General features: G+C 40.7%; 1 protein-coding gene across 3 annotated transcripts in view; it reads right to left on the bottom strand.

Moving 5' to 3' along the window:
- Nucleotides 1-605: 605 nt before the first annotated feature.
- Nucleotides 606-26093, bottom strand: part of LOC149307259 (dual oxidase 2-like) — a 69188-nt gene continuing 43700 nt past the window's right edge. Inside the window, exons 22-35 of one of the 3 annotated variants that reach the window (XM_089538756.1) lie at nt 24790-24853; nt 22883-22960; nt 22199-22291; nt 18703-18881; nt 17800-18030; nt 15979-16078; nt 13276-13325; nt 13049-13176; nt 12081-12234; nt 10677-10909; nt 10252-10410; nt 8293-8448; nt 6845-6973; nt 606-2526 (exon numbers count right to left, since the gene is read on the bottom strand). In XM_089538756.1, coding sequence (XP_089394882.1) covers nt 2404-2526; nt 6845-6973; nt 8293-8448; nt 10252-10410; nt 10677-10909; nt 12081-12234; nt 13049-13176; nt 13276-13325; nt 15979-16078; nt 17800-18030; nt 18703-18881; nt 22199-22291; nt 22883-22960; nt 24790-24853 — 1877 coding nt within the window. In that variant the 3' untranslated portion in view covers nt 606-2403. The remainder of the gene's footprint in view (nt 2527-6844; nt 6974-8292; nt 8449-10251; nt 10411-10676; nt 10910-12080; nt 12235-13048; nt 13177-13275; nt 13326-15978; nt 16079-17799; nt 18031-18702; nt 18882-22198; nt 22292-22882; nt 22961-24789; nt 24854-26093) is intronic. The other 2 variants (XM_089538757.1, XM_089538759.1) reach the window with 2 other exon arrangements.

Here is a 26093-nt window from a genome sequence, read left to right as displayed (position 1 = left end):
CTGGTGAGGGTGAGGATTGCTTCACATCTGGCTAACCTCAATCTTGCATCAGGTTATGTCCCTGTAGCCAGATGCAAAGACATTGTATCCACCAATGTCCTGCAGAGATCTCAGTAGCTGAGACGGGTGTAGATGTAAGGTTCACCTATGCCTACATATGCCAGCCATGAAATGTGGCCAGGGTGAAGCAGCGCCTGGTTATCTACACAGGAGGAATCTTCTTTGGAGGATTGTTTGGAGCAGCCCAGTTAGGACAGCTACCTGAGGGAAAAAAGTCAGGAGTAGGAATTTCAGGATGAAGCTGAAAAAGTGCAATTGGCCCAAAGTCATGCCATAGAGTGGGGATCTGATCTCCCAGAGCCCTAGTCGAATACTTCAAGCACTACACCAAGAGTGGGCAACTGTGGAAGACTAGAGACATTAAAATATAGTACTTCCATTGACCCACGGATAAATCGACTCAGGATTTTTGGGTCAATTTTTAAACCTAAATTTTTAGACATATACATCAGTATATACAGTACAACACTGAGGTTATAGTTTCAGTGTTCATTTATAATTGGTTCCACAGAATCTGTAGAAATGGTTCACACACACAAAAAATGTCAGTTTAACTATCTTTAATTGACTCTTCAAATACAAAATTGTAGCTAAAACAAAATACAAACTGAGTGAGATAGAAAAAAAATCCAAAATTAAGCAATATTTGAAGCACAGATGTACAAATGAAACCCTACCAAGTCCAGTCTGGTCCAGTAAGTAAGATGATAGTTTTCAAAGAAGTAGCTGTGTTAGTCTCTTGCAGCATATAAAGGACAAAGGAAGGGGGGAAGACAAAGAAATGTGGCAGCACCTTTAAGACTAATTTGTTCTTAATTCTGCCTAAGATTTTCTGGATATAAACCTACTTCTCCAGGCACAGTACAGACTATGTATTACATCTGAAGACATGGGCTTATATCCACAAAAGCTCAAGTGAAAATAAAAGAACCAGTTAGTCTTAAAGGTGCTGCCACATTTGAAAATTTCCCCTTCCCTTTTCTTTCTACCTTTCTGTAAGAAAGCTGAATGTGTTTTGACTCTCAAGGGATGCCTCCTTTGTATAGCAGCATATTGTTATTCATCGATGAAAGGAATCATTCTTCACTGAATACAATCTACTGATGTTCATACAATCTATAAAAGCGAATTCATGAACCAGAATGCAATTATACTTTGATTTGTACTGCTACAGATTTTGCAATGCAGTTTTTCAGTTAAATATGCACACAAAAAGGTAGATATTAGGGGAAAACAGAATATAAAAAGGCATACCTTGAGGAAAATGCAAAAAGGTATCTATTACGGGAAAGTGCAAAAGGTACATATGGTGCAAAAAGGCATATGAAAATAATTGTACATTTTCATGGCAACTATAAACATTTGCAGACTGGTATAGAAACAGGACAGAATGAACTGTGCTTGGAAAAAACCCCCACAAACTCTGTACAAGATTAAACTCATTCATTTTGTTCTTAACTTTCTATTTAGCTGTCATGACAAATAGTCATCATTATTGGGACCAAGGGCAATTTACCTATCATAGGGTACATCTTTGTTGTTGTTGTGGGCTTTCAAGACATTTCTGTCTTATGGTGACCCTAAAGCATCCCCAGCAGATAGATGCCTAGCTTCTTTTTGAAGATGTCCAGAGAAGGAAATTGGTGCCATTGCTGATCCTTTCATACTGTCAGAGGTTCCTTCTAATGTCCAAAGAAATCTACTCTCCTGTAACTTACAACGATTAGACCTAGTCCTTTCCACTGGGGCATTAGAGAACAGGCTTGCCAAAGAACAGGAATAAAATGTGGGACTTTCCAACCAGTTCAGATGCACCCAGCGTTAATAGCTATCCTCGGCAAACTTATCCCATTCCTTAGTAAAGCCATATGTAAAATGAAAGTCATCAGTAAGTTAACATTAAGTAAAGCTCAAGCAGGAAGAGTTTGGTCACGTCCACACACTATAAAGTTAAGCTGACGAAAACTAGGACAAGTCTCAACACTTTAAGTTGTAGGGAGGGGCAAAAGATTTCTTAAAGTAGAAACTTTGATTCTGTGAATAACCTCATAAACTGTTATCTCCAAGGTTATTGGAGGAAACCCAGACATTTAAGCAAATATTGAACTAGTTTCTCTTGCAATATTAATGCTTCCTACTCTCTAGAGTGTAACTTTTCAGGCTACTCTAGGATTTACAGATTGGAATCCAGTAATAATCAGAGTACTGGAGCCCTGTTCCCAGTCCATATCAACATGGCCAAGGGCCCATAACTTTTCAAGCATCTGGCTTAGGAGATGAAGAAACCATGAGCAGCCACCTCTGACCCGACCTCATGGAACTGCAGCAGAGTTTGCAAACGAGTTAAAAGTTCTCATAGTGATGCACAAAATAGGTCTGATCACGTTTATTGATCTTCTGACAGGCCTTCTCCACGTTCTTAGTCATGCCTGGTGGGCCACAACTGAAGACACCAATCTTCCTCACCTGAAAGCAAAAATAATAATAAAAAGCTTTTAAAAAAAAGGATATGCGCGCATAGTGGAATGAAAGTAAAAGAATTGTACCCTTTTAGGGTGGTTGCTATACCAAATTTACAAAAACACATACAGAAAAATAAGAGCCTTTATATGGTTTCAGATTATTTGTCAACCAGTCATGTCTAGTCCCACTGGCAGGATTTCAGCTGCAAACCTGCTGTATAACCTGCTATCTAATGGTTTGTTTTAACTGGGATTGAACCTGGCACCCTGCATATGTAAAGATGTTCTATCATTATACTACACTAACTCTTTCTAAACAAAAACCCTATGCTGGTCCAAAGCTTGCACATCGATAGAAGAAGCTTCTAAAGCTCTGATGTGTTAGTTTTCTATATGCATGGAAGAATCTTTTTAATGCAGAGGAGCATTGAAAATGCAAGTAGTAGTACTGTACACTTAATTCTACCACCTCATCTTTCTCCCATCTCATTCTATGACATGCATAGACAAGGCTGCAGGTTTTCTACATATATAAATGTATAAATTGCTGCAGAGAATCATTACCGAATTACCAAATTTTCAAAATAGCAATATGGGACTGTCAAAATTCAAGACATGCAGGGCTGACAATCATGAAGTATGTTTTAACAGACTTACGTCCTACCTAAATACCAAAGGAAAGTATTAGTTTCAGTTAACTCAGTCACATATTTCTCTGTATTAACATATTGTCCTCATTCATAAATTGCATGATGACACAGAGCTGTCTTTATGAATGGTCCGCACCCAAATATATGGGATTTTTTTGGGCATTCTGTTCCGCCTACATAAATGAAAACAAAACAAAACAAAACAAAACTTTTCCAACCCTCAAATGAGGAACATCCCTAATAATAAGGGACATCTTATAACTCTGTTATAGATGCTCATCTCCCCTTTCAAGTAAGGTTGCACTTGAAGGTTTTAGAAAAGTACCCTGCCCCTTGTTGTGTGCTTTCAGAAACTTGAAGGCATGGAGTAAGTGAAATGGCTTTTCCTTCACAACACTTCCATGCCAGAAATAGTATCACTTACCGTACTTCATATTGCATGGCAGGCTGTTCTTATAGAAATAGGGCCAAGAAGAAAAAGGTGGAAACCTTAGTATTGCTGAATTATATGTGTTGCTGCCCTTGTGGCAAACACATAAGCTGCCCAGTTTTGCCCTAGTCTTCTTCAGAAATATGACTCACGGTGTTTTATGGGATTTACTTCCAGCTAATTGTGTATAAGAGTTAAGTATTGAAACTATGCAAAGAAAGGGAGGACCTCCAATGTTTGTTATCTAGCTAGGCAACTGAGTTTGGCCTCTCATGAGCATGTTTTCAATTGCTATTGTAGGAGGCGTCATTTTCTGTAATTCTGGTGAAAAATTTCATCATGGCAGCTGTTAATTTTTCACATGATACACAGACAGGCTTTATCAGTGAAGGAGAAAGCTATCTCATGCTGTTCTAGGGTAAACAGTCCACATTCCACACCCTGAATACTTTTGTAAAATCTAGCACAACCTGGGTTGTTGCCTCCTACATGTCTATTTATCTCTCTCTCTCTCTCCTTGATACAGACATACTGGACAACATCTCCCAAAACTCCTCAGCCCAAGACAACTTCTTGGCCACTGTGAGAACAGAATACTGACTAAATAGACCATTGTTCTGATCCAGGAGAGCTCTTGTTATGCTGACACATTCGTAAAGGAAAAGGAAGCATTAGGAATTATCTAGGGCAGGCTTCCTAAAGCCATGTTAGCACCATCAAGCTCCATCATTTAAGATTCTTCTACAGGTCAGGCTGGTCGTCCTAAACTGCGTGTGTCCAAAGTGTGCCCACCAGTGCTATCATTAGGCTTGGCATCACTTGATGCACTACCTTATGGAACCACCCTCCCATTGCCATCCTCCCGTATCCAGTGGCATCCCTGCCCCTGGTTCACCAGTGTGGGAAATGGGACTTCTGGGGGTAGTAGCGGTGTTTCCAGGGGGAAGGGACAGTGGCCAAAAGGGCATGCTCGTCCCTTCTCCTTTGCTGCTCCGGTGGCGATGACCTATTCATGAGTAGAGTGGCACCATGACAGTGAGGTCAGAAGAGCTCAGATAGCCCTCTCCTTTGCTGCCATAGTGACATTCTCCTCATGAACAGATCAGCACCTTGGCACTGAGGTTAGGAGGAGTGCACCTCTCCCACAGCAAAGCCAGGAGGGACACACTCATCCCTCTTCACCCTGCAGCAGAAAGAGGGTCCAACTGAGCATCATTCCTTTTCTGGGGTGTCATCCAGTGCAGGCTGCACCCCCCGCACTGCCCTAGTGATGCCACTGCCCATACCTCACCATACAGAATCCTTAGTAATGTTTTTTTGTACTAATGTTACCCAGAAATCGTAATTCCTGTACATCACCGAATATAATGGCAATAGTTGTGACATAAACTACTAGCTAAATTAAAATTATACCTTTAAATTACAATATCATATATATCACATATCATACACACAACCTAAATGTATTTGTACATTGTTTCATACTGTTAAAGCGAACATTTGGTAAGACGTGATGATTTTAAAGAAAAAATAAATATTTTAAATTTATTTTTTTTAAAAACCCAGGGCCTTTCTTTTCTCTTCCCACTGAGCCTCACCCCACTGACACCATCTTCAGCATTTTACAGGGCAGAAGTTGAACACCACAACCTATTTCTGCCAAAGGCAGATGTTTGGGGAGCATCACCCCCTTTTGGGGTGTCACCTGGTGCATCTCACACCCCAACACCCCTTAATGCCATCCCTGGTGTCTTTCAGGGCTGTTTTTATGGCGCTTGACACCACCCCAGCCCCCCACCTGCCATTTCTCTAACCAATAATGAGTAAAATCTGTCTGAGGTGCAACAATCACATTCAGTTCAACGTTGCAGAAGTGGAGTTGTGCATTAGGTCCCATTATGTTTGATTGCACATTGCACATGGATGTGCATGTGTATTTGGTTGTGTATCTGGTTGCACATTTGCTGTCTTGATTCAGTTGCACAACACTGTCATTTCAATACAGAGATTGCATAGCACAATTAATGCGTAATTCCACACATCCCCGATGTAGGATATCAGTCAATATTGTTATTCGTCCCATAATTATGACTAGCATTAATTACGTAGTAGCTGATAGGAAGAGAATCAACCCATTTTAAATGTAGTGCCAGAGAAGAATTCTGTGGATTCCATAGACTGCTAAAAAGGCAAATGAGTGAGAGCAAGCCTAAATTCTCTCTAGAAGCCAAGATGACTAAACTGAGGCTGTTGTATGGCCACATCATGAGTAGACATGACTCACTAAAAAAGACAAGGCGGAAGGCAATAAATAAAAAGGAGGACCTCATTCCAGGTAGATAGACTCAATCAAGGAAGGCCAAGTCTGCAAAACCTGAGCAGGCTTGTTGATAACAGGGTGACTTGGATGTCTCTCATTTCTAAGGTTGCCACAAATTGAAGTTGTCATGACAGCAGTTAACAACAACAACAACAACAAAGTAGCTATAATCATAATTAGACATGAATTCCATGAATTTGTCTAATTGCCTTTAAAAGCTCTACAGTTTGGTAGCCATCACTACAGTTTGTAGAAGATATGTGATCTCTTTATACCAGAGATACCCAAAGTGATGGTCTACGGACTGGTGATGGTCTCTTAACCATGGGCCATTGCTTCGTGGTGAGTTTCCAGGAAAGAAAGAAACAATTGCAGCTAATGGGCACAAATATGATGCCAGCACTTAGCACACTGGGGAAAATAAATACTAGCTGTTCCTCTACATCAGATAGTTTGGAAAACATTTCTAACATGGGGAACCTCCTTCAGCCCAGGATTTCAGAAAAGTTGCCAGAAATGATATTCTAGCAATCAGAAGAGTTAATAGGAAAAGGGTGAGACCAATTCCTTCAGCATATTTTAGATAAAAGCATATGTGCCAGCATATTTTATCTGGCTTTGAAGGAGTGGCTCTGCAAAACTATCCTTACCAAAACCAGTTCAACCTTTTAGAGCAAGAAAATACCATACAAAACTTGAGAACCCACCATAGCAATGGATTAACTGGACAAACAGCATAAACTGGAATAAAGGAACCTTCCAGTGCTGTCTTAAGCAAGTGCGCATTACATGCCTGAGCTTCCCAATGTTCCATGTAAAATTCCATTTATTTGTAGTAAGTCAAACACAGCTGAATCCACCAGCACCTTTCCTTTGTGTGCTGGCTGCTCACAGGAACCCTCTGCCCATCCCAGGTACTGACCTCAGGATGGACCTCTTGCAATGAGCAGAAGAAAGGCAAAAATGGTGGTCGTCCAAAGTGGGTGATGGAACGCAGGCCTGTGAACAAGCTCTGGTTGAGGACATTCTGGAAGTGTCGCTCGCAAATGTACTAGAAAGAGAGAAGACAGCAGTCAGACCAGAACCAGTAGGAGGGAAGGAATCTTCTGCTTCTCTTGGAACCATGAAGCCATCAGCTGAAGTAAGAGATCCCTCAGATGGAACCAGAAATGTTTGCCAGGATAAGCAGGCTTCTTATCTAGCCAGAAATGTTATAGTGATGGGGTGGTAAGGGTATACTAGTATCCTTCACCTTTAAAGTGGTCAGGATCTCAGATATCTGAAGTATCAGATGCTCCTGCATGAGCTGCCTTGAATCCCATTTTTGGAGAAAGGCAAGATATGAATGTATCAAATAAATAATAAATACATTTGCTCACTTGGCAAGATCTGCTGGGGATGTTTGGGTCTATGTCCCACCAATGTCTTGGTGAGCTTGCCAGACAGGGCCCTTTTGGTGGTGATGTCTCAGTTCTGAAGATCTCTCATTTGGCTGCCTTATTTAACCTTTCCCTGATAGTCTTCATAAAATTCACTAAAGCTATTTTACTAAGACATGCTGTTTACTTAACTGGTTTTAAACCAATTTTGTTTGCATTTTTATTATTATTATGGAACTGCTTTAAGAGTGTCCAAAGTACAGCGGAAAAGTGACAAATAAAATGAATAAATAGACAGATAGCGTCTTTATTCATGGGTGGCTTGGAAGTCAATAGAGAATAACCAGAACCTAACAACAGCTCAGTTAATGTGTCTAACATTATTGGATGTTAAGAAATAAAAGGACATTTAATTTATTTTTTTTAAATAGAAAGACTAAATAGTTAATAATAATATTTAAGACATACAGTATATTCAACTTTCAAGGAACTACACAGGCATTTTCTACTTCCAATCCTTAAAATATTAATCTAAGGTAGTTCAGCATTATCTTTTTCCTATATTGCAGGTGAGATGTGGGGGCAGAGGCAGAGACACACTGCCATGGCCACTTACTGAATTCATGGCAAAGGCAAGATCTGAACCAAGAACATTCTGATGTAGTGCTCATTCTCTTAGCCATGAAAGGTATGTTTGTACTCACTAGAGATTAAAAAAAAATGGGTAGAACATTGGTGCTGTGTTTTTTGCAGGGTCTCCTCATAAATAGGACTAACAATGTGCAATTTTTAAATAAAAGCTTAACCTTAGCAGTGAGGCCAGGGATATCTCATACATTGGGTTCCTGTAGCACACCACTCCTTGCTAGAGCCTTGCCCCAACCTGTCCACTGCAAAAGGGAGTAATGGAAGCAGCCTGCCTTGCCTCAAAGCAGCTGTCAGCAGGACCAAGTGTCCTGCAGTCCTGAGTTTTCTGGATGTGGCGACTTACCAGCATAGTGGTACGCAGGTCAAATTTCTCAGCCAGCTGTGTGATATAAATGTGCACAGAGACCAGATCGCATTTATCGTTCTCTTCCACCTCACGGATTATATCAGCCATCCACTCAAACTGGCGCTGTGTCCGGGTCACCCAAATGAAATAGACCTGGAGGAAATGAGGAAAATGGGTACAGTCGTTTCTACACACTCTTGATATTTTGTGGACTGAGCCTTTCCTTCCCAGCATCTTCTCCTTCCCAGCAGGCTCTGGCAAAAGCAATCTGCTGCAGCCTCTCCTAGCTTGTCTGCTCTTCCTCATTAATAGCTTTTGCCGTTTTGATCAGCCTGCTATTGTATGGCCCCACATGTCCTGGTTTTTGTCTATACAATATTGGTGGGTATCAAATTATTTGCAGATTACATTGCTTAATTAAATTAATCCATGGAACTCCACTCAACTCTGACTATGAATTCTTTAACTGGATGACAGCCCTCATAAAGATCGCTCAATTCTACAACAGAGTAGAAAGGAAGACAAGGTCAGCCTATTTTTCTATCTGGCCCAGAATTGTTCTTTCTAAGAGGAGGAGACCTATTCCACCTCCAGCTGTTTTGGACTTCCATTCCCATCCGCTCCATTCAGCACTGCTAAATGGCAAGGGATTGTGCAAGCTGAAATCCCAAACATTTAGACAGCTAAAGATTTCCTACTACTGGTCTACTTTAAGTATCAGTTACAAGGTCTCAGGTAAAGATATTTCCCATTACCTGATAATGATCTATTTTTAACTAGAAATGCCAGAGTTCAAACCTGAGACCTTCTTCATGCAAAACAAATGTACTGATTCTCAGCTATGTCCCCTGTCCACAGCTCTAGGAAGGAAACACCCAAGGACAGGACAGCAAATGAGAAAGAGAACACTGGGTTATAAAGATGCTTAGTAGCATAGTTTTAAGATTCCCATGGGAATGTCTCTTGCAAAAGGAAAATTCTGTGCAGAACAGAAGGTGGTGTTACTCATTTCCCATGAATCATCTATCCTGTTCAACTTCTCTGGGAACAAAGTGGTGTTTGTATCACTGGAGACGGACAAATATATCAACTTTAGTTTCTCACTTTTCAAGTGGTACGTTTGTTCAGTTTCACACCTGCATCAGTCTGTGAATGTCTTTTATTAGAACTCAACATGAAAATTCATAAAGCTTTCATGCACATTTCTTCTAATATATGCATTGCTATCAGAGCTGAGAAAGTTACTTTTCAAAAGTAATGTCTGGCATCCTCTTAGGCAGTTACAATGTTGTAAACTAGGCTTACCATCTCCTAACTGTTTGGTATTCACATTTATGATCATGGCACCATTGCCACAGCTATGAAATGATCCCTAAACTTGCCTTGAAGTCCAGGCAGCAGTGCCCAGGGATGGAGTTCTGCAGTGCTGGCAAGCAGGATGCTGAAGGTCCAACCTCCTCCTACCAGCAAATGGTGGTGTGATGAAAAGTTGTGATAGGACTACACAGGGGTCTTGCTCCAGCTTTTGAATTGTTGCTTGCTGGAAGGAGGGGGTTAGGTTCATCTTCCTTCAGTGCCCTGCTTGCCAGCACCCCAGTGCTCTGTTCCTCTGTAGAGCTGCCAGGATTTTAAGGTGGGTTTTGGAGTATAGATTAGGAAACAGAGCATAGCCATGCTTTATGGCTACATGTCTGATGCAGGATTGCTGCCATTATGTTTCTGCTACTTGTTAAAATGTTGACAAGGAGACTGGTCAGTCAGTCAGTCAGTCAGTCAGTCAGTCAGTCAGATTTTATTGCTTTTTTCCAATGGCCTTTGCATAAACAATACGACAATAGCACTCTACTAACTCATAGGGAGGCATACTTCTAGAACCACTAGTCATTTTAGTGCCTTTTAGCCTTGGATGGACAAGTACATGAAAACACACCCGTGTCCCCATTCTTTTATCCTCACCTTCTTACACAGGATCCTGGAGCCAACTGTAGACTTGAAGACAAGATCTTTGAGGATGGCTGCAAAAGGTGTCACCCCAATGCCTCCTCCTACTAGCACAGAAACCTCAAATTTGTTCCATTCTTGGTGTCCTTCTCCAAAAGGTCCATCCAAATATAGCTGCAAAGAGATATGAAAACTTTCTTACTTAGAAGGCAGGGGAAGTTGATTCACACTGAGATGACTTCTGTCCACAACTAAAAGGAGATGTAGGAAGAATGCTTTTTATATTCTGTACTGGTAGTTTGGGGGGGGGGGGGTTAAGTGTAGCAGTTGGCAACAGAAAGTGCAGGACTTCTTCAGTGTACTTTAACTATCTACTTGTTTATATTGTTGGTGTTTTTTTAATAATCACCAGGAGAATACCCATACCAAAAGATTCTCACCTTGGGATATCGGCCAATTTCTGCTATGCTTTCTGGGGAGTAGAGTTCCCGCAAGCGTGTTGTCCAGGGTCCAGCTGCTCGAATGTGAAGGCTCAAGGTATCCTCATGAGGGGCAGAGGTCAAAGTGAAGGGGTGGTACTCAGTAGTCCCCAAGGACAGGCAAGCAATACGAACCCACTGCCCAGACCTGTATTCAAAGTCCTGAGGTCTCTGGAACTGAAGGTAAGTGACTCCTGTGGAATGGAAACAAGGCTTCTTACATGCCTGCCATTAAAGCACAGGCCAGCCATCCTGTCCTCAACAACTAGCCCAGATTAGCCAGTTGCATACAGGGAGCCCTCCACATTCACTGGGATTAGTTAGGGGCACAAGACCCCTGTGAAAGTGGGAAAACTGTAAATAAGAAAACATTATTTAAATCTGAGAGACAACCTCTCTAGGAATCTCTAGGTCAGTGATGGTGAACCTTTTAGAGACTAAGTGCCCAACTCAATGGCATTGCTGCACTGGGTGTCATCTGGTGCCAGGGTGGGGTGGGGGTGGGCACCTGTTCTTCCTCTGCCCTTCCATCTCCATGTGCCCTCATGTCAGAGAGGGCACACATGCCACAGATTCGCCCCCATGGCTCTGGGTCCTCCAGCATGACTCTATGGTCAACATCTGCCAAAAATAGACCATTCAATCATGCTGGAGGACCTAGAAATGCCTAGAGAAGTGTTTTATCTAGTACTCTCTAGATCCTCCAGTGCAACTCTATGGTTAATTTCCAGTAGAATCTCTCTGGAGGACCTAGGGATTCCTAGAGAGGACATATGAATCAAATATGTAAATAATCCAAACCGTGAAATTAATAAAATCCACAACTAATCAAAGCCACAAATGTGGCGAGTTGGCTGTATATTTATGAGGAAGGAAAGATGTAATTTTAGAAGCTGTTGATGACCAGAAGGATGGTGGTCAATTTTTGAAGCACAAGCCTTTGTCCTGACAGTCCCATTACGGTCCCCGCCAAAGCAGAGTCCAAAATCAAGAGAAGCTGTGTTGGTCCACATCAACAAACTAGTTCTGGAACTTTTCATCTCCACAAGATGCATGTGTTTCATAAAACCAATGGGTCTCCACAACTACACATTGAAGACCAAGCTCTACCTCTCAAATACTTAAATTTACAACAAAGAGAGATGATAACAATATATTGTTGCTGGGGGTGGGGAATAATATCCATTTCCATTGCAATTCCTGCAATCATTATAACCAAAGGGAACAGGGGTCCATTGGGTGGCAATGGCTAATCAGAATATGCCATTACTTCAGCCTAGCAAGCCCTGGTTCCACTATAATGCTGATGATGACATATCCTAGGCTCTTTACTGGAAGGAGGACCAGTTGATACCAAGCATGTACCTGATGGGAGGAGTTCAGCCTTCACCACACTGATTTCCACTTTTTTCCTGCTCAGACTGAGGAGTTTGTCTGCTCCATATAGGAGGGCTGGGACAATGAAGTAAATGTGGAAGCGGGGCTGCTGGATCAGAGCATAGCTGCCATGAATGATAACCTAGGGAACACATAACCAAAGTTTACCAAACTTCCAGTCACATTATACTGAGCACAGAACAAAACAAAATGTCTTCTTTCATGACCATGTTGAAGGTCTGACCTTTTTTCTGCAGGCATGAAAGCAATGTACATAGGCCTCTCATCCAGACTGGCTTCAGCAAGTGGGCTAAACCACGTACATCCAGACGAGGAGTGAGCTTTGTGCAACTCTGGGGCCACCTGCAGCCCTCCAGAATATTTTGTGGCCCCAAACATTTCTGGAAATGCTACACAGACTTTTCTCTGCCCCCCTCAAATGAGGATGAATGGAAGCCCCCAGGTGCAACAATTTGTTTTTAAAATCAGTTTCAAACCACCACCACCCCATGGTGTTTAGTATTACAAAATACCTATTTTTGAGAACCAGAGGAGGATATCCAACCTTTTGGATTGTTTTGATTTTTGAGTAGTCCTTGTGGCCCCTTAGGGTCCTAAACCATAAAAGTGGCCCCCACACCTGCCATAGTTGCTCACTCCTGTCCTAGACTGTAACCGATATTACCTACATTTTGACTTTCTAACATTTCATGGATCCTTTCCTCCTGTTTCCTTCCACATTTCCTGATTTTAAAAATCCTGACCATAATACATTTCCAATTTTATAACCCACCTCCCATGCACACCCTTTGCAAACAGAGTAAATCAAGAGTCATGCAGAATCATCTGCATTTAATTATTCCACAGATTTGGCAAAAGTCTATCCCAACAATCCTCATGCAGTCTGTCTTGTTCATATTGCTCCAATTATGTCAGCTAAGAGGAATGTGAGTTACCAAGATATAGAGAAGGACGTAGAGATGATGAGTGATCCAGAATCCTTGGAAGCTAATTCGCCTGAAGTGGTGAGTTGCAAAGACATACATGATGGCCAGGATGACTAACAGCAGCACCCCAGTCATACCTGTGTGAGAGAGAGTGAGATGGAAGATATGGTGAAGTAGAGGCCCAAGCCACAGGAAGGCTCCTGCATCCTTTACACTGTTGTCTCATCTAGACTTACCTGGGACTGTTTCGAAAAACCACCAGTAATATTTGGGTGGAAACTGTGATCTGAAAAGAAAAAGAAATTAATGGCATGAGCAGACCAACCTGAATACACTTGATCTCTTCTGAGTTTGTAAGCTCAACAGAGTCAGTCCTAGTTATTACTTGGGTGGAAGACTAGCAGGAAGCATCATGGCTCTCCAAGTGCAACTAGGAAATACATCTGCCTGATATACTATAAAGCCACTGCCAGTTGAGTTGACAGTACTGGGCCAGAGGGACCATTGCCTGACTCAGTATAAGGCAGTTTCCTATGATGACAGGCCTTGATAGGCACAAGAAACAGAGAATGGAGCTCTCATTAGGGGGTTCCATTAGGGCGACAGTGCTATTGGCCACTGGGTTTGGTCAGAAGAGTTATCACTGTACATACATATATTTCCAGCATCAAATCTACTATAACAGAATTATTAAGAATAGTGGTTCTAAAGAATAAATTGCTTTCTTTTCTTTTTTTAGTATCTTTATTCATTATTTTCATTAAAAACAGAATTGTAACATAAGTATACTTTTCCAGCAATAACTTTCATTTTTGGATGCAAATTATTTTGGGTTTTCACTTCCATTTGATAGGTTCAAGTGTGTAGATTTTCTATTTATGATATTTGATTCCTCTTTGTAACTTATGTGCCGTCTTGTAACTATTACTTCTATAGCTTAAACCTAGTTTTCTAATAAAGTTGATAAGTACTTCTATATTATTATTATTTTGTAATGTATGTGGTACTTATTGTCCTTTCCCCTCCACTTTCTGCAATATTAACCCATTGTATCTCTTTGATTTCCTTTTATAAGGAAATCTACCTCTAGATAAATAATAGTATGAAACAACTTGTAATTGTAGTGTTTTTCTATTGGTGAAGAATACATTTCTAGTTGGGAATGTATTTGGGGAGTGGGAGGACACCAAAGGCAACATTTGCTAGGATGGAAAAAAAATAGAGGGTCTTTGAAAGGGGTCTCCAATGATCAGAACTTCTTCGATCGTCATGCACATCCAGGCCAAAATGGAGGATATTCATGATGGTGCAGAGCTGCAGATTTACAACTAGAAACAAGCAAGCAATAAGTGAACTGATCAGGACATGATGAGTATAGTTTATGATTTCAATAGATTCCATTTAATCTAGTTGAACCCATTGCAGATTCCTTACATCAGCAAGGGGCTGAACTAAAAGTCTGTGCTTGCTGCTTGGAGAACTCAAAGACCATTATTAGATATTGTAAGCAAGAATGTCAAAAATGACCCTCAGAGATGCCAGACTAAATGTGGGGTTTTGGTGTTGAAAGAAACTTTTTAATTTTACATTACTCATTCAATAAAACAAAATCAACCACTGTGGGAAGCTAAGCCATGGGAATAAAAGGCCACCTTTTCAGGATCATCTAGTTTCTTACGGATTGGTGTCAAGGCACATTGAGCCATGACCCCAAATCCAAAATACTTACTAAAAAATGTTGTGTTGCTGCTCTTTAGTAAAAAGGAAAAGGTCTGAAGCAAAATTCAAAGAGTTTGGGAGTTGAGGGGAAGTCCCTCCTCTTGGTGCCATTTTTGTTGTTGATCTTTAAGAGAAAGTAGTTCACAGTATAGCTATACATCAAATAGCATGTTGTAATTCTCCACTCTGTCTATGGGCTGAGATTGGAAAGACCATAAAAGAATAATTCCCCCACAGTTGCAAATAGCAACAGCAAGAACTTCACTGGCAGGCTGGTCACCATTTTGTCAGATCTACCATTGTTTCTAGCCATTCTATATGTATGTGGATAAGTGTAAAAATGGTTGTTGGCACAAAACAAATGATGAAAAATATTCAGAGAAAATTATGCAAAGTGTCCTTCTTTGGGGGATTTGTGTGAGAAAAACAAAAATTTCAAAAAAAAAGAAAAAGTCCTATGAGAAATTTCAGCAACGCTTCAGTTTCTACAGTTAGGGATTGCCCCATAGAACGATGGTGGATCTTTTAAGGAGATGGTAGATGTTATTGCATGTTAAGGTAAGACAGTGATCACTATGATTAACCACATCATCTTAAAGGTTTTTATTTTCATGCAACAGATGCTGTTGCTATTGATAAAGGTACACTGTCATTCTTATTAATGAGGATCACGATCAGCACTTAGCTCAAAGTGTTTGCAATTAATTTGCTTTTCTGCTTGACTTTCATACAGCCTACCCAAACTCCTCCTGGAATCTTTAATGAAAAAAAGTCTTTATTTAAGGAGAGATATCTCAGTATAAGGGGATAAAGCATCTGAACAATGCTTGTATTGTTCTTGTTCAACAGGTATTGTTTCCAACACAAACAATTCCTAGAAAATAAATACACATAAACCTTTGGACTCGACAACACAGTTAACAGAAATTTCAGCTGGTCGTGAGCTGAATGCCGGATGGTAATTTCCCATCCTTTTCTTTGAGGAACCAGGAAGTATATCTATCCCACTTAAAAAAAGACTGAATGAGCCAAAATTAATCAAGCTTGGAGTCTTCATGTCACAGTAATGGCATAAATCCAAAACTGAACACTTGCTCAGAGGCAACAGTTTCGTATCTTTCTCCAACCATTTATGTTGTCCAACTGAGACCAACTCACCCCTCTCCGCTGCATTCTCAAGATCTTATTTATGCGAATGAGAAGACACTGTCACTACTCACCCATCATTCACAAAGACATTGGAGAAGAGGCAGGACAAGATACTGAGCGGAGTGACTGAGAAGATGTAGACATTCACAACGTGGCCCAAAGTGTGCAGAACTGTAGAATGCAAATACAGTGAAAAAATGAATCCACACCAAAATAATAAACATTTTAAAAATCCAAAGTAATTTCAAACCTCCTGTAACAATTATGATGCCCACTTAATGAACTATGAGAAGTTTGAGAGCTGTAAAGTAGCTAGGATATGTAATAAAAGGAGCCCATGTGGTGCAGTGGTAAGAGTGATGTGCTAAAACTGTGAAGAGCCTGGTTTTATTTATATTAGTCCCACCTACAGTACTACTTTAGATCCATTAAATCAATGGGAATTTAGAAAACACTAGTTAACTAATTAATTACTTAACTGACGTCCCACATTTCTCCTGACAGGGGAGTAAAGTAAAGTAATATATAATTAAAAATCAGATCATGATGATGATGATGATACACTTTTAATGATGCTGTGCTATTTTGTTGACTTGTATATAGTCTTCTGAGCATATTTTAATGGTTTTAATTTTACAATTTTTAAAGGATCTTTCATATGTTTGCTTTTTATTGTTGTTTTTTTTTGGTATTGCTTCTAATCTGTATTCTGTACTGGAAAATTATGAAGATACATATTTATTTATTTATTTGCCTGTCATTACCTCAACTCAGGATGCAAGATGATATAGTAAATTCATTGGCTGCCTGACAAACCAATTGGTTTCTCTCTCTAAGCTAGTTTGCTTGTGATTATAATGCAATTGTGTCATAACTGTGCTTAACCAAGACGAGGCTTCCTTACTTTCCATGTATGCATCTAAGTAGGCAGAATAGCAAGATAAAATCTCCATTTTTAGAACGATTATGCCTCTGAATTCCAGAAACTAGACAATAACAGTAAAATATTCTACATATTGGGGTTTGCAGGAGACATCTCACTGGCTGCTTGGAGATACAGAATCCCAGAGTAGGGGCTTGTTTACACCAGCCAAAATAATCTGGATACAATCCAGAGTATTCCACTCCAGAGCTGCCCCAGATTCACTAAATGAGCATCACACATACTGGCATGAAAGTGATGTGAAGCCGCCTTGCAGTCAAGATGGTTGGCTGGGCTAACGGCACACCAGTGTCATGTCCTCCCCAGGACGTCTGCTGCCTCACCATCCAAGAAGCTCTCTGGCAGAGCCTTGCTGGTGACATCACTTCCGGTGAGATCAGAATGGGGTGCCCAGACATCAATGAAAAAAGGGTACCAGAGAGCTATTTGGCTGGCAAGGTGGCAGCACTGGTGACAGTCCCAAGGAGGCTTCCCAGCACTGATCAGTGAGATAGAAAATGGCGATGCCTGCCACAATGATCTGTCCCAGTAGCATTTTGTGACATGTGGACAATTGGAGTGCCCTAAATCTAACCTGATCCTGCTGTCTACACTTCAAAAACACTGAAATCACACCATAGTTTCTGGGAAGCTCCAGAGTAACCTGCAAGTTTTCTTAAGTTGAATTAAAAGGCTGAAAGAAGTTGTTTTGCTGCAGAACAGGCTGTACATCATCTGAACTGAATGCACCAGGTTCAAAGTGAGTACAATTTTTTTCTAGATTGAAGTGTAGTACATCTGTGTACCTCAGGATTTCTGGGACTTTTAGTATAGAAAAGTAACTTTTCTAAAATCTAGACTAAATAAATATTTGCAGTTATCCAAAAAAGTTATGTTGTCATGTTTGTGTCAACTCCAATGCAGTAGGTTGGTGCATACATTTGTATGTGTGAGCAGCATCTCATTCTACCTGAAAATATGAGGGCTCCTGTTGCAATCCAACGGTGGAAATCCACAGCAGAATCAAAGGGGATGTAGTGATTGAAAAAAGTTTCTCGCAGAAAAGTGATGAGATTCCGACACATGGTAAGCAGGATAAATGAGTACATGAAAGAGATGCTAGCTCCTGCCCCACGAGAGATGAGGATGCCAACAAAGGTTGTGTCTGCAATTCCTGTTGGTGGTGATGCAAAGCCATAATCTAGGAACAGAGCAGAACAGTTTGGTTGTGAATGAGAACTGCAAATCCTGGAACAACAGGGCACTGGACATGATCTCATAGCCTTGTCATGCTTGGATAGTAAACAAAAGTACGTGCCTTACAATCCTTTGGCTACTCCCATTAAAAAAACATGGCAAGGTATGTTCTAATTCTAAGTGGCCCATAGACATTTTACAATAGCTCTCCATCAATACCAATTTGGAAAGAGTCTTCCTCTTGCTTCCAACTGTGTGTCTAATAAGGTGGGGTTCAAGTTACAACAGGGCTATTCATATTTTTCATTTTACAGCAACAATGCTGGGACTAAAATCTACAGTCCAGTCCTAAAGGTCTGAGTCACTAAAGCAGCCACTAAACATAAATTTTAAAAAGGTAGTTTAGCAACAAACTTCCTTCGTTAGCAATTAATAAGCTCTACTTGCAGCTGGTGAGGAGGTGTCAGTCTTGTTTTCAGCCGGGTGTTAGTTTGTGCTGCAAGCAGATACATACGTGGCCCTCTTAGTCGTGACTGCCACTTGCTGCCTCCTCTGGAGACAGACATTCCTCCTTCCTCACTGTTGGAGGATGTGGAGTTCTGGCCCTCATGAACCACCATGCAAGGGCTTGAGCCTAGCAGCTGGATCGGCGGTGTTAAGTAGGCTGGTAACTCACAGTAAGCCCTCTCCACAAATACACCAGCAGTGATGGCTGAGAATATCACTACGCAAATGATGTGGCGTCGGTAGTTCTCAATGAAGCGCTTGAACTGCTGGATCTTCTGGTGAACCTTGCTTCTCTGGTACCTCTCACGCCGTGCCTCCGTGTAGACATGGGGCTGAGGAAAAGACAGTCTGTAAAATACAGGAAAGGTTGGTCCATGTGAGAATGCTTAGTTTCATAGAATCATAGAGTTGGAAGAGAGCTCAAGGGCCATCCAGTCCAACCCCATGCCATTCAGAAATACACAATCAAAGCACTTTCGACAGATGGCCATCCAGCCTCTGTTTAAAAACCTCCAAAGAAGGAGACTCCACTGCTTTCCAAGGCAGTGTATTCCACTGTTGAATAGCTCTTACTGTCAGGATGTTCTTCTTAATGTTGAGGTGGAATCCCTTTTCCTGTAGTTTGCATCCATTTGTCTTTCAGATGTGGTACCACAATCATAAACTAAAATAACATGAAATGTTTAGGCTGGAGAAGAGAAGATTAAGAGATGATATGATAGCCCTTTGTAAATATTTGAAGGAATGTCATACTGAGGATGGAGCAAGCTTGTTTTTTGCTTGCATGTAGGAGATTATCACACGGGGAATGGGATGTCATTGTCCCATCTCTTTCCGTCTTTATCGTGTGATTGCAAGAAGGACTTTCAGACAATGATCCACTTATCGAGACATTATCCCATCCGGAAAGCAAGAGTGACAGTGATCATGCGAAAGACTTTCATATGACATTGCTCTGATCCTGTCATTGTTCCGTCACTGAAGTGGCATTGCTTGGCATTTTGCATTAACAAGAGTTCACATTAATGCAATGCCACTTCAATGACAGGATGATGACAGGATCAGCGCTGCATTATGAAAAGCTTTTGTGTGATTAGTGTCATGGATGGGATAAGGACGGGGGAGCAATCCCATTCCTATCCCATCTGTGTGTGATAATCTCCTTAGTCTGTGGAGCAGCAAAAAACAAGTTTGCTCCATCCTCAATATGACATCCCTTCAAATATTTAAACAGGGCTATCATATCATCTCTTAACCTTCTCTTCTCGAGCCTAAATATTTCATGTTATTTTATTTTATGACTGTGATATCTCATCTGAAAGACAAGTGTCCATGATATCTGGGAATGATGGCAACTGAAGTCCAACATGCCTGGAGCACACCAGGTTCGGGGAGGCTGCTCTATATATTCATTACATTTATGTCCTGTCTTTCCACTAAGGAGCTTGGACTAATGTTCATGTTCTCTGACATTATTATCCTTACAAATACCCTGCCAGGTAGATTGCTGCTGTCGTCCAGGGTGACCAGATGTCCTAACTGCAAAAGGGGGCAAGATACTACAAAATATAGGACATTCCAGAAAAAATTAGGACATTACAAAATAAAAGCTAAAAACACTCATAGAAATGTAAATTCATGCTTCTGAATCATGAACAAAATGGAGGACATTCTGGAATGCCTCCTCAACAGAAGGTTGAAATGGTGGACATGTCCTGGAAAAGGAGGACATCTGATCACCTTGCCGCTGTCCCACTCCATAGCGTGGAGGATAACCTGCTGTAGCATTCATACTTCTATATTAGGGCTCTCATAGGCAATGAGGCCAAATTTGCACATCTTTCACAGCCTGCCTCTGCTCTGTGGCCTAGAAGTTGACCTCAAGGCAAACAATTCACTTCCAGAAGTACAATTTGATCGTGTATACAAGGCAAATGATATGCTTGCCGAGAAATACGCCCTGATAATAACCCTCATCAGGATATTGAATCACAGGCACAGCTGCGAAGTCAGTAGACACTTAACAGTAACCGGGAAATATTGTGACTCTGAAGACACGCAAAGGCTGGAGATTCCAGAGATAAATCAGAAAATGCAAATAAACCTTAAGGTTTATATAAAAGCCCTCACACCCTCAACCTGGAGATAGTTTTGTTTTTTTACACTGCGATGGGGCAATGGAGGAAGGGAATTTTAACCTCGGTAGCAAGCCACACAGATCCATTTTTAGGTGAAAATTGGTCCTAAATCACAACTGGAAGTCACTATCAGTTGTGCCTTCCAGAGGTTATCTGGTTTGCAGGGACATTTTGGAATCTGGAATAAAGCAAATTTGACACTCTTGAAAGCTTCTTGAACAATGATTTATCTTTCCCATAGTTTTTGGGCTGGTGGCCCAGGGCTCTTGGAAAACCACAAAAATTGGGTTTAGGGAATCCACATACAACACTTTCCTCATGTATTGTAAATTAAATCACTGTGGCAAGACACAGTGCCATCCATATATCACTGGCATTTTCATTTCATTGTTTCTTTTTCCCTGTGGACAAAGAACCGATCCACAATATTCACAGGGCCCTATAGCACAACCCTCCCCATACCTACTTCGGAGTAAGTGCCACTAGCCAACTGTAGATGACCGCAGACCTAGTTGCATCCCATGAGTGCATTGGGCATTTGGTATACACTGAGGTTTGGTTCCAGGACCCGCCATGGATATTAAAATCAGTATGTGCTCAAATACAATGGCATAGTAAAACATATAACATTGCAAAGTCAAGGTTTGGTACGGATATGGAGGGCTGACTGTAGTCCAAGTAACACGCAAAATGGATGCATGCCCAATTGTGACAAGTCACCCAGATAAAAGTGTATGGAGGCTCATTGCTTATCAATTGTCACTTTTGTAATTTTTAAAATTGTACTGAGCTTTTATTTTGAGTCCCAATTCTCAGGAATAAAAGCAGGACACGAATACATATAATAATAATTATATTACTGGTGGCGCAGTGGTTAAATGCCTGTACTGCAGCCATTCACTCAAAACCACAAGGTTGCGAGTTCAAGACCAGCAAAAGGGCCCAAGCTCGACTCAGGCTTGCATCCTTCCGAGGTCGCTAAAATGAGTACCCAGACTGTTGGGGGCAAATTAGCTTACTTGCTAATTAGCTTACTTGCTGTTCACCGCTATGATCTTTGGAATAGCGGTATATAAATAAAACAAAAAAAATTATTATAATAGTCTAAAATCCTTTACGTAAACTGCAAGGGAATGTTCCTGCTGCCAACTGCATCCCCTTCCTCCTCTCCATAGTAGCCAAAAAAATCGGCCGTGAACTGCAAATGTTGACCCACAAAAATCACATGACTTTTTTGTTCCGATTTGGCAAGATGGGGAAATACTTTCTGGGAGGGAATAATATGTTGCTATTGATGCCAGGAATTGCCATTGAATAGTATGGGACAAAAGAAGCATTGGTTGTTGTTTTTTTTATCCCCACCCCAAGAAGTATAGCAACAAATACCACAACTATCGGCATCATTTCCAGGATCTGGAAGATTTAAATATTTGCTATTTCAGGAGCCTTAATTTATTGAAAGATGACAAAGCAATGCTTTACATAAATAAATATTAGCATGTGTGAGAATACACTTCAAGTGCTTACTTTTTGCCTTGCCTCTTCCGTAGATCTTGCCCCAGACCTTCCCCAGAAAGCACATCTCCACCCAGAATCAGGGTTTTTTCGTGATTTAAAACCCTGTGAGAGAGCAGATTATCACTTTCCAAAGAAATGGATTATCTGTGACATTGCCTGGAAACACACCAACAAACATATGCCTTTGATTCATCATCATCTTCACAAAAACATTTCCTTAAACTGGACTGGACTAGACTACACTGAACCTCCCAATTTAGGAGCAAGACAGCAGCAAACCTCCTGCTTATAATTGCCATTCAAAGAAAAGGTTTACCTATGACACTACTTGGAACTAAGCCATTTCTCCTGGGCCTTGGACTTTATCACTGTCTTTGAGAAAAAGTTTGATCAACTGCAGGTGAATAAGACAGGCTGCATCTACACTGCAGAAATAATGCAGTTTGACACTGTCAAGGCTCCATCCTATGGAAACTTGGGATTTGTAGTTTGTTGTGGCACCAGCCCTCGCTGACAGAGAAGACTTAATATCTCACAAAACTGCAAATCCCACAATTCCATAGCATTGTGACTATAATAATAATAATAATAACTTTATTATGGCCATTTGGCCAGCACACATTGTGACTATTAAGATTGTTTGGCTGTTAATTTGTGGAAGAACTGGATTGACTTGCAGGAAAAAAAACTCACTTAGGGAAAGTTGATGGACAGGTGTCCTTTCCCGTTAAACTTTTTGTGTAACAACAGCAGCGGTGGCAGTCCCTGATTCTGTAACAAGTGAAAAGAGACAGCTTGGTAGCAGCCACCACAAAAGGAGCACATACTTGTGAACTGAGCTACACACAAATGAGAACAAGCACATTTCTTAGGGTGTTTGTTTTAGGGATCCTTGGTCCCTTTGCTTTTGTGACTCAAAAGTCTGAAAAATGACAATTCCAAACTCCTGACTCCCCCCCCTTTTTTAATGAGCTGCTGTTTTATTCTATTGCTGTCTTTTTTGCACTACACAACTACAGCATATTGGTACTGTTTAAGCACTCTTGCAGAGAATGCTAAACACCGAGCGATAGTACACAGCCCAGGATTCCATAGAATGAAGCCACGGGAAGTTCCAGGGCTTCATCCTATGGAATCTTGGGATTTGTAGTTTCACGGGGTGTTTAGCATTCTCTGCAAGAGCACTTAAGTGCCTCCCTAAACTAGAAATTTTCATTTTTTTCATAGTATGCATGTAGTATGAAATGGACTTCAGCTTGGTACTTCTCTTGCTGTGGATGGTGATACCTTTATTCTAACCCTATTTTTACATTGCTGGGTACCCTTCAACATGGATGCATTGCAACTCCCATCATCCCCAGGTAACACAGCCAATGGGGGTGATGGGAGTTGTAGCCCAACTAGGAGTATAGCTGGAGGGGGCAAAATGATGACATTGTGCCACCAGTATGAATTCTCCACACCATGAAATTCTCCTCCAGTTCCCAAATTTCTAGCACAGCAGGCACTGGGACATTGAAAATCATTATATATATATATATATATATATATGCGCATGCATGCATGCATGCATGATGTGTTTGCATTCCCTGAGAACCTACGGCTGCCCCTTTTCTTTGGATGTCTAAACTGTATTTCTAAATGTTGAGCTGAAATTTTAAGTTATTGCAATGATATAAATTTGGAGACTAAAGGAAAATTTCACTTGAGGAGGGGACAGAATTCTTATTGGGGGGCAATGCTCCCATTTTGTCCCCTCTGTTGCTATACTATTGGAGGGCAAGGCTGACCTTTTCTGCTATTGCTTATCTGCATTAAAGACTCTTTTATAAAGCCTTGTGTATAGCTGCTTTGAATCTTATGTTGGGAGAAAGGGCGGATATGAATAGAACAGAAAAACGTAAAAAGAGTGACACATGGATTAATATAAGGATATACTTTTCAGAGGAAGAGACCAGATAAAGTTATAAATATATTGCTGCAGTACTAATTCTAAGGCCATAATAACCTTTTCTTTTCCTGGTCTCCTCTTTCCTGTTAATATACAATGGAAAGCCCAGTCCAGTTTAAAGAATGTTACCTTTCACTCTTTTCCTCTACAGAAAGTCACACTTATTCAGATCTCTCCTAAAAGCCTCTGTCGTTCCATTCTTCACTTGAAAAACTGAGACAAATACAATTGTGTAGGGAATTTTTGGAAGAGAATAGTGCTGTTTCCCCCCCATTCAGTTCAAAGAGAGTACAGAGTATGGGAGCTGCTTCTCGTATTTAAGGATATATGGCAACCTAAGTACAAAATCCATTTGGTTCAATTCATCATCCGCTCGTCAATGTGGTCATTCAAAATGCCTTTGGCATCAAATGAATAACACTAAAGCACACTAAATAGCATTATGGGGATATCTGTTTCAAAAATCAGCATGTACAAATATTGTTTCACTTAAGTGTAAGAGATGGCTGGTTAAACAAACTATAAACATAACAGAAGTTTTCACAGATCAGTTAACTGTGCGGTGTGGAGGAAATGCTTTAGATTAACCCAGGCTCTATGTAGCCTACATGTTATAAAAATGATTATGAGATCTGGACAGATTGCTTACCCATTGTTTCTGTGCAAGATGGATCCTTGGATATTTCTATTCTGTCTCCATCTGTCTGGAAATCCTTTGGATGACAGAAAGGAAAGTCTGTTATCACCAAGGATTTGGTAGAGTTTGAGAAGAGAGAAAGAAAAGAGTGTCTGTTTGGTAGAGCTTGGCAAAATAATTTCTTGAATGACAACTCCCATAATGCTGGCCTGGGATTCTGGGAGTTGTAGTCCAAGTAACCTTGCTAAAATCTGCTTCTTGAGCGTGTTTCTCAAACCAAAGATTTACTCATCCATCATCCTGTTTCCACAAAAGATACAATAAAGGAAGGAAAAAAGGCAGGCAGAGAGATAAAACAGATATCCTCAAAACTGACCACAACTTAAATTGTTTTTATTATTTAATTAATTTCTTATTACTTTTAAAAGGCTTTAAGTGACTTTTACATGGCTTACGTATGTACTTTTATTGTGCACCACTTAGGAATGTCATACTAGTAAATGGTACAGAAATGTGAATATTAAAAATAATAAACAAATGTTAAAAAAATGTTTCCTTTGATTCTCAAATGTCTAGCACTGAAGTAACTTAAAATTTCAGTTGAGCTTTTAGAAGTACAGTTTAGGTATCCAAAAAAAAGGGACAGGCAGCATTACCAAGGGAATGAAAATACAGTAGATACCAGGCATACCTCTGTTAACAAAGCCTCTGACAAAGAAGCTCCTTTATACAAAGTCTTTTTATGCCCACTCAGCCCACACTTTTTCTTTCTCTTCATCTGTCTAGATGGAAGGATTTTTTAAAAGTAGAATCAGCACTGAAAGGATGCTAAAGGAAGGCTGGAGAAACGTAGCATTGCTGCAGCATGTCTGCAGTAAACCATGCAATAAGATTTGAGATGGGGAAAGAACCAGTGGTTCCCAAACTTTGGTCCTCCAGCTGTTTTGGACTTCAACTCCCAGAAGGCCCATCCAGCTTGACTAGCAGTCAGGAATTCTGGGAGCTGAAGTCCAAAACATCTGGAACATAAAAGTTTGGGAACCATTGTGAGCTGATCCTATGTAGCTGTGTGTGCCTCCCTGCAACAGGAAAAGTAAACAGCAGCTGCCTCCAGCATTCCTTATGGAGCATCCATTAACAACAATACAGAGAGAAAAGAGGGACGTAGATACATTTTTCTCTCTAGCTCCCCCAAGCATGTTAAAAAGCATTAGTCTATGTGTTTAACCATCAAAATGGAAAAAATAAGAAAAGTGGCTGGAATTTTTTTTTAAATCTCTTAACATATTTTGGGAGAAGCCTTCAAGTGGTCTCTA

The sequence above is a fragment of the Sceloporus occidentalis genome, unplaced genomic scaffold, assembly GCF_023333645.1.
Source record: "Sceloporus occidentalis isolate IW3139 unplaced genomic scaffold, rSceOcc1.0.p SCAF_9, whole genome shotgun sequence".
Lineage (NCBI taxonomy): Eukaryota > Metazoa > Chordata > Lepidosauria > Squamata > Phrynosomatidae > Sceloporus > Sceloporus occidentalis.
This window is presented reverse-complemented; position numbering and strand designations above follow the sequence as displayed.